This window comes from Maylandia zebra, linkage group LG8 (assembly GCF_041146795.1).
Source record: "Maylandia zebra isolate NMK-2024a linkage group LG8, Mzebra_GT3a, whole genome shotgun sequence".
Lineage (NCBI taxonomy): Eukaryota > Metazoa > Chordata > Actinopteri > Cichliformes > Cichlidae > Maylandia > Maylandia zebra.
This window is the reverse complement of record NC_135174.1, coordinates 4,201,717-4,216,500: the sequence shown is the minus strand read 5'-3', so window position 1 is coordinate 4,216,500 and position 14,784 is coordinate 4,201,717. Positions and strand designations below refer to the sequence as shown.

The window sequence follows — 14,784 nt, the reverse complement described above, 5'->3', positions numbered from 1 at the left end:
TTTATTTTGGAATTTTCCGGGAGCACTCATGACTCATGACAGTGAGTTCCACACTCATAGAAGTCATGGAATTCTGTCAAAGTAGGAAAACTGCTTTAAGTTATTCTTGAATAAGTATATTGTTACTGGCTTGTAATACTTAAAAACTGATTAAACCAGGTCAAAATTAACATGGCGTTTATGCCCAGATTCAGTATGAATGTATAAAACTCAGAATGTAGTAATTTGCATTCTACTGGATTTTATTGCTATAAGTCAGAACGCCATAGTAACTGTAAGTTGTTCTGTGTCAAGATAAAATTCCATTTCTGTGAGTGAATACAAGTACACATTTGTATTCGCGCAGTGATTAAACATATGTATGAGGTTTACCTTCATGAATATAGACACTATGACCAGTCCATTGGGGCTTTTTGCAGCTTCTGTATAATTTGTGTACAGCTCATGATTGTAGTGGATCAGCTGAACCTGGAACATAAAGAGAAGAGAAGTAGGGAATTACAGAAAGAAAAACATCAGTCTGATAGTTTTAGTTTAAACATCATGAAGGTGCTTGAAACAGTTACTATAAAATAGAAACCTTTGAGCACCTTTGTCAAGAATGTATAGTTGCCTTGTACTGATACTCAATCATTCACTTAAATCTTTCTTTATGGCTAGCATATCAGATGATTAAAAAGGGAAAATCAATACAAATCTCTGGTAAATTAAAATGGAAGCAGCTGACATGCAGATAGTTTGTATACTTAATGTGTATAAGGACAGAAGTAATATGAAGGACATTAAAAGACGGGGATGTTCTGTCATTATTTGCTCCAAGGCCAGCCTGCTGAGAAAGCTAAACAATCTCCCATTGCAAAAAATGTAATCATCCTTCATGCATCAAAAACTATCCATCCATCCATCCATCCATCCATCCATTCGCTTCCGCTTATCCTTTTCAGGGTCGCGGGGGGTGCTGGAGCCTATCCCAGCTGTCATAGGGCGAGAGGCCGGGTACACCCTGGACAGGTCGCCAGTCTGTCGCAGGGCCAACACACAGGGACAGACAACCATTCGCACTCACATTCACTCGCACATTCACACAATGGCAATTTGGATTTTCCAATTAACCTATCCCCTCAAGCTGCATGTCTTTGGACGGTGGGAGGAAGCCGGAGTACCCGGAGGGAACCCACGCAAACACGGGGAGAACATGCAAACTCCACACAGAAAGACCCCGGCCTGATGGTGGAATTGAACTCAGGACCTTCTTGCTGTGCGGCAACAGTGCTAACCACCGTGCCACCGTGCTGCCCGCATCAAAAACTATTTACTATTTTTTCACAAAATATCTTCTTTGCTTTAGGGGTTACAGTTCCGTTACAGTTACTCCTAACCCATAGCATTGTGGATGGTTGATTAGCTTAGCATTTGGGTCATAAATAATAAAAAAACTATACCCATAGTATTTTATCCAAGCAGACAAATATTAGCACAGGAGAAAAAGTCTCCTTTTTTGGGTATTAAAAAATCTGTCACTTACTTCTTAGATTGGCAGAATGCCTAAAAATGTATTACCTTTACGTTATAGTTTTTCAATATGTGGTAATACACAATGACCCCATGAATACAAAGGTGGTAAATGACTTATTTCAAGCACAAACGGCTGGCAATAATTTTCAGATTTTTCTCGAAGGCTTTCCCTCCTCACCTCCATAAACTTCTCCTCACTCACTGGCAAAGAGCATACTGTACAGGGGTATATAAATAAACAATTATAAGAGGAGAGTAATTATGGAATACTTGATTGGGAGAGTGCAGCACAGCAGAACTTCTATAAATGCAATCAAGGCAAGAGAGGAAGTGATTAGAGTCCTTTGCTGATCTGATTAGATTTTTAGGTGAGAGTGGCAGAGGCAGCCAAAAGAACTCATCCCCACTCTCCCAATGACAAATTGCCCAAAGTGTGCTGCTGGTGGGCAATAAAAGGCCAGTGTGGGCCATAATAAAGTGAGAATGTCTGCCAAATAGAGAAGGAAAAAAGAGCGAGAAAATAGAGGTCGTAATTAGACACAGAAATAGTTACAGAAAGAGCAGAAGAAGGTAATTTTATGTGTGAGCCTACTGTACCTCATCATTTATTGCAGCTTCGGGCTGTTCAAACAATTCACACTAACTATTAAGTTCAACACCTCTATCAATGTAACAGGAACATGTTACTTAGATTCAGCGGTAACGCTGTGTTTCATTCTGCTGAATATTATGTAGTTCCGTAACACTAGAGTTCTGAGTGGGAAAAGGCCTACAATGCACAAGAATTTCATTGGAACATTCTAAGTACTATAAGTCAAGTAAGGTAAGTTCACAACCCATCTTTCTAAGGTGCTTGGAAAGAAAAGCGTCTGGACTTCTTTAAGATGTTTCAGCTCTCATTCGAGAAGCTTCTTCAGTCCTAAAAGCAATTGGTGGGGAGCCCCAGATTTTTAAACCCTATGGGAGTGTCCCCAAGAGGGTAATGGACCCTCATGGACCCTATTGATCTTCTACCTAATCACACGAGCCAAGGTGTGAAAATGGATGTGCGTCACAATCAGCCAGGGTTTTGGGTGAACCCATTGTGAAATCTAGCCCCACCCTATCATGTGATTTACTGAGGTCAAATGGCCTAGAGTGCTCCACCAGTTGCTCTTCGAACTGAAGTAGCTTCTCGGATGAGAGGTGAAACGTCTTCAAGGAAACTTAAAGAAATCCAGACGCTTTTCTTTCCAAGCTCCTCAGACTACAATGATCTGGATGACTGAAAACACATTTCACATTTTTTTAACTGTTTTCCCTTGTTTGATTAGGTTTAGCCATCAATAACTTTTAGGTTTACATCCTTTCACAACTGTAACTACATGTTTGAAGGCAACAACAAACATCTACAACAAGCCTCTCCTCCATTCTTTTCCATTATCAACAACACTGAAATCTGTAGCAAACAATTATATTTTAGTCATCAAGGGACTGCTATTTAATATCTTCCACACACTGAAAAACACACAAAGCATTTAATGTATATTGTCAGAGCTAGCTTTTCAGAGCTAAGTTCTTAATAATCAATTTCAGGAATGGCAGAAAGAGATTTCATTATTACGACTTACATTTGCAGAAGCATTACCATCAAAAATTTCCAAAAACATATAACAAAAAATAATGTTTCGGCTTAAAGCTGAAAAATATGGGATTCACCTAATACATCAACAGTAACAATGAAACAAGGCCAGCATTAAGTCAAACATCAAACCATAGCTTGTTTGATAAATACTGGAAATATATCAAAAGATTAAAGAATAATTTTGCACATGATTCCATGGGAAATCTTTTAAAAAAACAACCACACTAAAACTTTCCACTGAATGCAGCTCTTCTAAGTACTTGGTGAGTTAGCAGCTTCTTTGGCCATTTTTAGGTCAGTTAAACCTGGGTGGAAAGCTGCACTGAATGAATAGGGTATGAATGGTCACTATTACTCACAACAAGGGGTCATGACAGTCTCTTTATGGCATGATGGCTCGGTGCCCTCAGGGATAGGGAAATATGGAGACAGCAAGTCGATACGGGAAAGAAGGGTGCTTAGCACTAACAGCTTTCTAAGCGCTGGGCTGGAAATGATGCTCCCCATCTCAGCTTCAGTTAATCCTTGGACCCTTCTTCAGATTAACAGGATAATGTATAGTATCAAGAAACCTGCAAATGGAGAAGTCTTGCTGCCATGTACAAATATGCTGATCACACTCTAGATTTGTATCTGCATTGGCTTTTTGCTGTCGTTTTTCACCATGTTTTTTTTTCTAATGTGACAGAATTAGAAGCATCTCCGATAAAATCTGCTGTGCTAATACAAAATAAACTGCAATGGTAATTGAGCATAAACCCAAATTTCGCTTTTTTTTTTTCTTCACTGATATTTTTCTTCAAAACAAGCCATGACTGGTGTTCTGATGCAATTTTAATCCAAGATCCTTCACAACAAAGCTACTGTGGTGCAAATGTGGGTGTAATGTTCCATTTAATAGTGATTAATGATAATTAGAGCAAGAGAAAATAAAATAGGAAGAGTCTCCTCATCTGCAGCTCTGTGACCAATAATCTGCCGCAGCAATATTAGCTCAATGGGATTTTCTGTGTGTGACTATATTTGAAATAGGATATCCAAGGTATGTTTCTGTGGCTGATGGGGATTTAAAATGTTTGAAGCGACTGCCTGTGGCAAATCCTTTTCAAACACCTGACAAGATTTGAATTAAATGTATCTGGAGCCCCTCTTCAGAAATAAGTGCTGTCTCTTTCTGTCTGTGGGGCTGACACTGTCAAATGTATTAGGTGTAAACCTAATGTAATCCATTAAAACTAATATTGAATGGTACTTTCTTAAGTTATTTGTCCACGATCATGTTATTTTATAAGATAATATAAATCGGTAAAAAAAAAAAGATGAAGGAAACTGGTCTATTCCTACTGATAATAAGGTTTCAAATGACACCAAAATCTGACATTGTTTTTCAGTTTATGAGATAAAAGTCTCTGCACACATAGGATTGGTTATTGGTTATAAGGACTCCAGCCACCCCAGCCATAAGCTGTTTAACCCTTTAAGAACCACAGAACCAAGTCCGCCAGAGCTTATATTATATTTTATATGCTGTAGTGCCATTTTTGGGAGCATTTCAAGTTGATATACATCAATACAACCATTATAGCCCAAATTTTAATAATATGTCTGCATTAAGTGCATAGTAATTACATAAATTGCAAAAAAGTGCAATAAACTACAAAAAAATTAAAAATCATTTTTGTTTTTTTAACATATATTTATAGTTAGAGAAATTTAAGAGGCTTATCTCTCAAAACTGCAAATACAAAAAAGTTGCACAAAATAGTTTCCCACCACAGGAAATTTAATTTAAGTGTCTTCATATTTTTATTTTTGAAATACACCAATTTTTATATAATCAGAATCATAATCAGAATCAGAATACTTTATTGATCCCTGGGGGAAATTATTTTTTGTTACAGTGCTCCATTTTAAACCACTCCATATACTACGGAGCCCCGCAGGGGACATGGGAGAAAAAAAAAATTATGACGGACTTTTGCGAGATCTTGCAAAACAAACTCGGGATCTCGCAAAAGTTTTAGCCGCATTCTTTGGAGGCCGCCAGCTTGAAGCCGACCGGGAGGTCGAGGCACGATGTGCCGGGAAAGCGGTATTCCTCCCGGCTGTAGTAGGTCTCGACCTCCCGTTAGCTTCGAGATGGTGGGTGTCAGATCTCCAAAAACGTCGGAGCACTTTTGTAAATATGTGATGTCTTGTAAACCGAGCAGGTATCTGACGTTTACACAACTACATTCACGCCTCAAAATATCTTAAAAGTGTATTTTGTGACCCAGAAAGAGTAATATTACAACTAAGTAGCTGCCGCCATTGTTGGAATTCAACTTTTGCGAGATCCCGAGTTAGTTTTGAGAGGGAAACACATCATCACGTAGCAATTTCATTTTTTTTTTTTTGCCTGTCCCGTTTGGCTCTTTTGCCTTCAGAATTGTTGTCTAAAGGCAAAGAAAGATGCCCAACGGATTTACTTTACCAAATTGACCATCCCAGCCTTGCCATAATGGTCCATTTGATTCACCTTTTATTGTTTATTTTATTTTCACTTACTGAATACGGGATAGACTTGACTGGGGGAAAGAAGGGGAGAAAGAAAGAGGGAAAGAGAAACAGCTGAGAAGAGGGACGGGGGAGAAGGGCAAAAAACAAAAACCAACAGAACGGGCAGAAAAAAAAAAAAGAAATAAAAAATGCATATATCAATCACCTGGATCACCTGCTTAGAACGAAAAAAGAAAACAAGCAGAAGAGAACAAGTGTAATAGAATAAACAACATCACAATGATATATGGGAATATGACAGTAAATACTAAATATTAAACATTATTGTGCAGCACATAAGATCAACAGAACACAGTGTGCTTTGAGGTAGGAGCCAAAAAGGGTGTAGTTTGTGGGTGTGATCACCCGTGTGTACACCTGTGAGCATGGACGCGCTTGTTTTTTTTTTTAAAGGTTCCTACATGTAATGATCTGCTAGAGGGTGTGGGGGGGCCACAGCCCCGTCCTCCAGGGCATGAAGCAGGTATGGAGGAGATCAAAATTCCAGACATCCAGAGGCCCCCAGAACACAAGAGACCAAGGAAGACCAACAGAGGGGCAGCCGCGCCACTGTCCCAGAAAGAGCTGAGGAGAGTCCCAGATGAGGGCTCACTCAGCAGCCGCGGAGCAGAAGCCAGGGGGGGTTGCAGTGACGCGCCCGTGAGCTCCGCCGGCAGCCAGCTGTGCCTGAGTGACCGAGCCCCAGGCCAAGAGGCCGGGGGCACCCCACCTCCAAAGTGGCCCGAGCGAGCCCCAGGCTCCATAAGCGGTCGCCAAGGAGTGAGCCGGTGTGTACCTGGACGTCTATCCCCGGACACAAAGAACCACCAACGCACCGATGTCTGAGGGAGTCCGCCACTGGCAGGGGAAGTGGTGGTAGGGGGAGATAGGCCTCCAAACCTTGGAGGGCCTGAGATGTCCCCAGAGAGGTGGCGTCTGACACCCAACCTGACATATAGACACAGACATACAGGCACACACAGACACAAACATCCATTCCCACCCTCATGCTCTCATATGAACTTACTCCACACTCAACCAACGTGGAGACAGACATAAAGAGACGCTGTACACACGATCACACTCCCCAAGCGTACTCTACAAACCGGGTCTAGGTACCCTTGCCCCTGGAGGGGGGAACTGCACCCAGACCCAGGTGGTGTTACCCTTTTCCCTGCGGTAGGGGGAGGCAGATCGCCCCGACTCCGCAGCAGCAGGGAGGCCCCACACTCCAGACCGCAGTCGGACGGCCAACTCCTCCTCCTAGCCCCCCTCCAGCAGGCTGCAGAGAATGGGGGTGAGAGAAGACTCCAAACCTCCCTCCACCCGCTCATTGTAGTGTTGATGCATGTGTGTTCTAAGGTGCATTTAAAACCCAGGAGGGCATGGAGCTACCTGCCAGAGAGCAGCAGGTAAGCGCATGGTCCCTCCTGCTAGGCCCTCAATGTCTACGTGTATTTAAAATTGAGAGGTGGGCAACGACGCCAGGGGTGAGGTGTACACCCTGATGGTACTTTGGATTCCGTGTATCGTGCCCACCCCCAAGATCCTATATGTATGTGTAATGAGAGTGTGAATAATGTGAATGTCTAAGTTGTGGGATAAAGTTGAGGCAGAGGCAGCCAGAAGGGGACGGGGGGGGGTAGCCTCCTCTGCACCCTGGTGACATACCCCTACTCCAAGGTCCTGCATGTGTGGGTGGTTGTGGTGGAGCGGGAAGAGGGAGGCAGCTGGAGATGGGGAGGGAAGGAAGGGAGGGGCAAGTGACCCCTCCGTGGGGCCAGCTCCCCCGCTGACCCCAGTGGGCACCCCCATACTCCGCGACCCGCCAGGGAAAGGGGGCCCAGGCCCATCCAGACCGGGGCCCAGTGCAACAGCGCCTCCCGGCCCCACAGAGCCCGGGACAGTCCACCCAACCCCAAAACAGGGAAAACTGCACCAACCCCACCATCCACTCATCTTCCAGACTACATAAGACAATAAACACCCAGGCTGAGATCTTCCTCCACCTCTCCTGTATCTCCCCCTCCTGCATCACGTAGCAATTTCAAATATCCAGTGGCCTTGAGGTTTCCATTGATGAAGAATGGACCCACTATCGTTGTACCCCATATACCACACCAAACCATCACTTTTGTTGTTCCAACAGTCTAGAAGGGATCCATCCAATGTGGGTTAGTATCAGACCAATAGTGGTGGGGTTTTTTTTGTTAACTTCACCATTCACATAAAAGTTTGCCTCATCACTGAACAAAATCTTCTGCTACTCTACTTTTTTTGCCATTCTCCAAATTCTGCGCACCGATCTGGGTCATCCTCGTTGAGATGCTGCAGTAGCTGGAGTTTGTAAGGGTGCCATTTGTGAGTAGCTAATATCCGCCGAAGGGATGTTCGACTAATGCCACTCTCCACTGACATGCGGCGAGTGCTACCTTGTGGGCTCTTGCTGAATGAAGCTAGGACAGCCACTGATGTTTCTTCATTAGTGACAGTTTTCTTGCGTCCACATTTTGGCAAATCCAACACTGAACCAGTTTCACGAAACTTAGCAAGCAGTTTGCTAACTGTAGCATGGGAGATGGGTGGTCTCGTAGGGTGTCTTGCATTGAAATCTGCTGCAATGACCCGGTTACTGCGTTCACCAGATATCAACACAATTTCGATCCGCTCCTCACGTGTTAACCTTTTCAACATGTCAATGGCTGTGAACAAAGAGAAACTTGTAAATAACTCATGAAAGAATAAAGTTATGTTGAAACCAAGCACACCATTGTTTTTCTTGTGACATTACCAATAAATTTGATGTGTCACATGGCCCACTTCCTATTGAAAAAACAAAAGTTGTATCCAAGATGGCCGACTTCTAAATGGCCACCACCATGGTGGTGACCATCACCACCCATCTTGAGGAGTTTGCCCCCTCACATATACTAATGTGCCACAAACAGGACTTTAATATCACCAACCATTCCCATGTTATTACGGTGTATCCATATAAATGGCCCACCCTGTATTTCTATAATGGCAAAGTTTCCAATCTTATTTAAAAAAAAAAAAACTGCCACTCACTATTACCCCACCAAGGCAGATACTATATAATGATATATAATATAATTCAATACAGTATATAAAATTAACTCTTCTGTTTGCCTAACTACAACAATTTCAACTAATTATTTTTTGTAGCCTCGAGTTTCTAATGGCTTGTGACAAAAAGCTGGTGTGTCCAAAGCTCCAAGATGGTCACGAGCTAACTGATATGCTAATCCCAAAGGTATTTAAAGTCAAAGCCCTCTATGTAAGGACACTTTTAATAAGTTCCTAAAAGAAACGAAAAAGTATCATCATTTGGGAAAAAATGTCAACAATTTGTCTTCAAGCAAAATAAGATATATTTATTTAAAACATGTTTGGGAGCAACCAAGATGGCTATTTCTTATTTTAATTTGTTTAAGATAAACTATAATTTCTTGCTTTTGATGTATATTTTTGGCCTTTTCCTGTTGAAGACTGAATCAGATAAGGACAAAGATCTTTCCCACATCAGCTCCAAATCAGCATTAAGCAGGTGTGCAACTGATAAGGACAGTGATGATGATTGTTTTGAAGTTGATACTCAACAAATTCAACAGACATGAGCAGCCAAGTCACTAAAATGTTTAGAAGTCATGTTAAGCATGATAACCCTGGCACTAGCAGTGATGAAGAAGATGATACTGGCACCAACTGTATTGCCAGGAGTGTTGGTAAAAAGCAAAGCAAGTAAGTGATGAGAGCAGCATTTGTGATGAAGGCTACATGGCAAGAAGTGATGACAAACCTGGCACAAGCAGTCACAGCAGAGGTTTCATGGCAAGAAGTGAAGACATCCCTGCCATGAGTGTTAATGCTGATGATTACTTTCATATTTAACTCTCGCGGCATCGCTTTCTGGCAATCCTTCAGATCATGAAGAATTAAATCAAGCTATAATTGCAAGCTTGGAGAGTCAGATGTACAGAATTTGAATTAGAGCTTTCTACAATTGTCAAATGAATATAAAACTTTAAATCTCTATGATCAGTATGACACATATTTTCAAATTCTGTAAGATGACCATGTAGCTGATATATTTAATTTTGTGTTTTCTTTTCTTTTTTTAGTGCAGAAAAAGTCCCGCTTTAAGAGATACTGCTGGAACTGTCAAGCAAAATTAGCACAAAATAGCAGTGCAAATGTAATATAAATCGCTCTGCTGTGTGGGAGGGAGCCTTACATGGTTTTCAAAGGATATCTCATGAGCCCAATTTGATGATGTGTGTGAAATGAGAAAGGGGTTGATTTAGGTGGGCCAAGGAGGGAATTCTTGAGACTACTGATGGACACCATTGCAGGGTCACCCATGTTTGAGGGGAAATAAAACTGCAAGAACTTGGCTCTTGAGAGTACTGGTAATTACCAATTTTTCTAAGATTAATAGTGTGAACTGTCTAACTGATATGGGTCTTTACAGGCAACATTATTGACAGTTTTGCTTTTCCTTTAATTCTGTTGCAGTAAGCTTGGTACATGGTGGTCCTAACCACCTAACTTTCTGTCACCAACAGCATTTTCTCTTCTGGTTGGCAATTCATCAAATCCAACTCTGGAACACATAGCTGACCTGGAACTCTTCAAAAAAAAGTCAAAAAGGTAAGTATATTTATTTTATAAATCTTATATTGCATTAGAAGTAGTTTGTATTCCATTTGAGCAGGACTGTGTTAACTTGTCAAAGTTTTAATATTCACAAATTCATCTGCCTCAGTCAGATCGATGTTTTAAGACTCGTTACGGTGATTGTTCTTCAGGATTCATACAGGTAGATACCAACCATTTAACAGCACTTCAGAAGTTTATTTAGACTATTGAGTGTGAACATATAGTCTTTGTCTCACATTACTCTGTTCATGTGTCTTTGACATGGTTGTCTTTGTGTCTTTTCATTCTTCTGCTGCCTCAGTTTCTGCTGTCATTTTACAGAAAATGCTTTCAGTATGTTGTTAGTTTTGATCGGATATGTTTTCTTATATTTCTTAATTCTTTCTTTTTTTTCAACAAAAAATGTGTAAAAGTGAAGAAAAAACATATTCCCTGATTTCCATCATTTTCTAATAGATTCACTTGTTGAATAATGTTCATTGCGGTCTCATTAATGTTGACATCATTATCTGGAATTATGACATTATTGTTTGTTTGAAGTAATGGCCGGGGTAATGGCCCTTCATCAATGCCATAATAGATATCGACATGAAAAATGTCATTTATAAACGACTGGATTCCCACATTGTTTGTGACACCTGTATGCCACAGCTGAAGAGGCGCCTGTCCTCCTTGTGTAGAGAGATCATGGTTGTTCCACTGATTGACACTGATTCTGCTCTGTACTCTTGCTTTTTCAATCCTTGGCGAATAAACATAATACAGGCAAAAAAGATGCAGCTCATTCAGTGAATCCAACATATCCCGTTCTTCCATAAAATTAAAAATATTTCTAAGGTGTCTTGATACAATTGTGTGGAGTTCTGCCCACAGTCTTTCAATTCTTTGGTTATTACTGAAACACCTGCCTACTCCTCTTCTCTGTAACATAAAATGACCATCCTGTATATTTTCCATTCCATGATCATACCTGACCCTTAAGCCAAACCAAAGTTTTGTATTCCTTCCAAAAATAATGATAATACACATGAGGCTCTGTTACTGGATAAGCAATGTAAGTATATGATGGTTTGGCTGAAGCTATCAACACTGCCATGCAGGCTATAAGACACAATTCATCCTAAGCTCAGAAATGGACTTCAAACTTTGGGTGGGTGGGAGAAAATTTTCAGATGTCTAAAACATAGTTTATTCACCTACTTTTTTACAAGGATAACTGGACAAGAACCTGTATATATGCCTGCCATTTCACAGTTGAAACTCTCGCCAACCTCAACTATGTATATGCAACAACTGCAACAGTTTGATTGGTTCATGTACCCAGCTTGGCTTTGTTTTGGCTCGGTCCTAGAAGGGGTGGTGCCATAAGGCATCCTTAGCATTAGAGAGTAAACCATAGATTTCTATTCAAAATTCCAATTAAATATCGCATGTTAGCATTTTCAGCTGAGACAAGAAAAAACAGACGTAAAAATATGTTAACTGATAAACAGATTTAAATGAACTGATTCGAATCTGTTAATAATTTCATCTACATTTCTGAGTAATTATTTTCTGCCTAAGACACTCTGGTGGATTCACTAACACCACTTTTGAACCGTTATCTTAAGACAGGTTATCTAAATGGACCGCATCATTGTGATCAACAAGATCATAAACCAAGCACAGGCAAAAGAACATTGGGCCTATAAGATGCTAATTCTGAATTTCAGTTAAATATTAGAGAGCCTGTGAATATAACGTTGGTAAATATTTTTTTAACATAGTGCCCATGTGACCTTGCTTCAGTATTACACGGGCCAAACGGAGAAGAGGAATTTTTCTTTGTGATGGATCACCTACATATTATGTCTCCACAGTGAACTGAAAGCACTCAAAGCAGCGGCTGCCTGGAAGGAGGAAAATCAATCTAAAACTTACAGCACACTTTAGAAAAGGGTTGGTGAAAATGATGTTGTTGTACCTAATGGGCTAAAACAGTCACCACAATGATTCACACTCTGACGGAATTTCACTCTATGTATAATATGTAGGATGATCATGACCCAGTGTTCTGGTAAAGTTTAAAGAAACTAAATATTGACAACTGGCATAAAAATGCAAAAACAAAGAAAGACTCAAAAGTGCTTGTTCATAGTCGGACAGCCAGCTCTCACTGGTTGATGATGATCCAACCGATTTGGATTACTTTAAAACACACACACAAAAATGTACTTCCTCTTTCAGTTCTAATGTTTTATATATCAGGGGATGATAACAGTTATCTGGTCTTTCGTAGGTTATATAAATAATGTTACTGGCTTAACATTAACTAAGGCTCCTCAGTGTTACCTGTTACATCTCAAAACTGAATGCTTTTTGTCTGGTTTGACTGAAATGACATGCAGCACATTTATGTGTAGACAAAAGAAAAGTGAAACACTGAAGTTCAGCTGCATAGCCAATCTTATTGCCGAGCAAGTAACTATTATTACTGTGCTGTTGGTATTTTAAAATGGTTTACAACATTTACACAAAAGGTTTTTTTCTCTTAAACAATGCATAGTATGATTCAGAATAGATTGATGCCATTTAAAATATAGTAGAGTAAAATTTTTGCTTGCGTCATTGTTAAGAGACTCAGTGTTTTTTAATTTTCTCAGAAAGGCTTGAATTTAAAGCAGTTCAAGAAAATATGAATAAAGTTGGCCTTCAGATCAAGTAGTGTAATTACAGTACTCAGTTATATTAGTGAGGTCCATCTTCTATTCCTCATTCAGCCTTCGATGTCTTTCATTGTTTGGTTACTTCAGTAACCTTCAATAGACTATCACTGTTTACATGGTGCTCACTAAAATGGCTTTTGATTGTCTAGTACCCATTTAGCACTCAGTATGCTTTTATAATGCAATGTACTGAGGAGCTCCTGTATATAAATGAGATGTACACAAGAGGAGAAAGAATCAGCATACCGGGAATTATTAATTGTGTGTGTGTGTGTGTGTGTGTGTGTGTGAGAGTATTTGGGTGATGTGTGTTGTGCATTGGCTGGCTGGTATTCCAGTACCTAGGGGTTAATTTATGCATGCAGCTCTGCTCTCCTGAAGCAGCCACTCAATTTAATCTGAAAATGAAACACCTTGGTTTTTTTAACAGGTGCTAAAATATTATGTGTCCACCAGGCTAGCTTCTGTTTTTACACAGAGAATGCTCAGCCATTATCATTATTTTCTACCTTTATTCTTATTTTTATATGTTTATGTGCATTTACATGTTTATGTATCTCTATCTTTATCTATAAATAGCCATGAAAGACATGGAAGTACAGTTTAGTTCTACACTGCCGGATATAATTTTAAAGATCATCTGCTTTTTTTGTTTTGGGTTGGGTTTTTTGTTGTTGTTTTTTAAAACAGCAATAACTTCAAGTCATTATTTTATACGCGATGTTATCAGTTTCTTTTTTTTCTAGAGGGAGAATTAGTGTAATTAGACTGAGTAATGAGCTGCCACCTAACACTATGAAGTTTTATGTAATAATAAGAAAGACTTTCTGTTCTTTATTAAATTCATTATGTTCTGCCACTCTTTTATATTTATTTAATACATTTCATTCATGCATTTTTTTTGGTATGCAGTAAAGTAAATGTGAGCTAAACACACACAAACACCCTCACACACACAGACATAAATAAAAACTTAGGCAAACACAGTTACATACAATTTTTCAGCAAAGTGGAAGAGAAAGACCAAAGAAAAAGCCATGCTGAGTTTGACAATAAAAAGGGGTGATTAAAAAATGAAAGCTTGAGTTTTAATGCACTCACATATACACAAACACGTGCCAGTCCTGCCACAGGAAGCAATTTCAGAAAGAGGTTCTGCTTTAAAAAGTTTGAATATTCCACTCTTTGCTCACATTTCAAGGATGTGCACAGCGTCAGCAAAATCTGCACATCAGGCAAGGGAGCTGGCAAGCGAGAATTTTTCTTCATTTTCAATTATGAAGAATCTTATTGGACCTTGAAATCACAACTCTAGCTCTGAGAAGGGCTATGGCGGGGGGTGGTGAAGGATGAGTAAGATGTTTTCTAGTTGCCATTTTAACCAGAAACAACTGTTTGAGTGAGTAGAATATGACAAAATGGAATAGGATGAAAAACGGGAACATCCGTTGGCTATCTCCTGGCCTTGGTTTCCCTGTTATTTGCCAGCTTGCATGCAGTACAACTGACAATATATGCAAGAGGTGAGGCCAGGTATTAAGCTGAAAAAATAAAAAAAATGACTTTGTTAAAGTTAAATATTACTTCTAGGTTAGAGTCCTGTAAACCAACAATAATGTTGTACAGTTTGTTCAGAGCTGATCTGTCAGCTTGTGAGGGGATGTAAAAAGCCAAGATTTGTATATCACCTTCCATTCTCTGAAGGAGGAAAAATGATTTCAT

General features: G+C 40.0%; 1 protein-coding gene across 1 annotated transcript in view; it reads right to left on the bottom strand.

The window, feature by feature from the left end:
• Positions 1–14,784, bottom strand: part of ca10a (carbonic anhydrase Xa) — a 339,765-nt gene that overhangs the window by 11,239 nt on the left and 313,742 nt on the right. Inside the window, exon 5 of the mRNA XM_004569712.2 lies at positions 373–468. Coding sequence (XP_004569769.1) covers positions 373–468 — 96 coding nt within the window. The remainder of the gene's footprint in view (positions 1–372; positions 469–14,784) is intronic.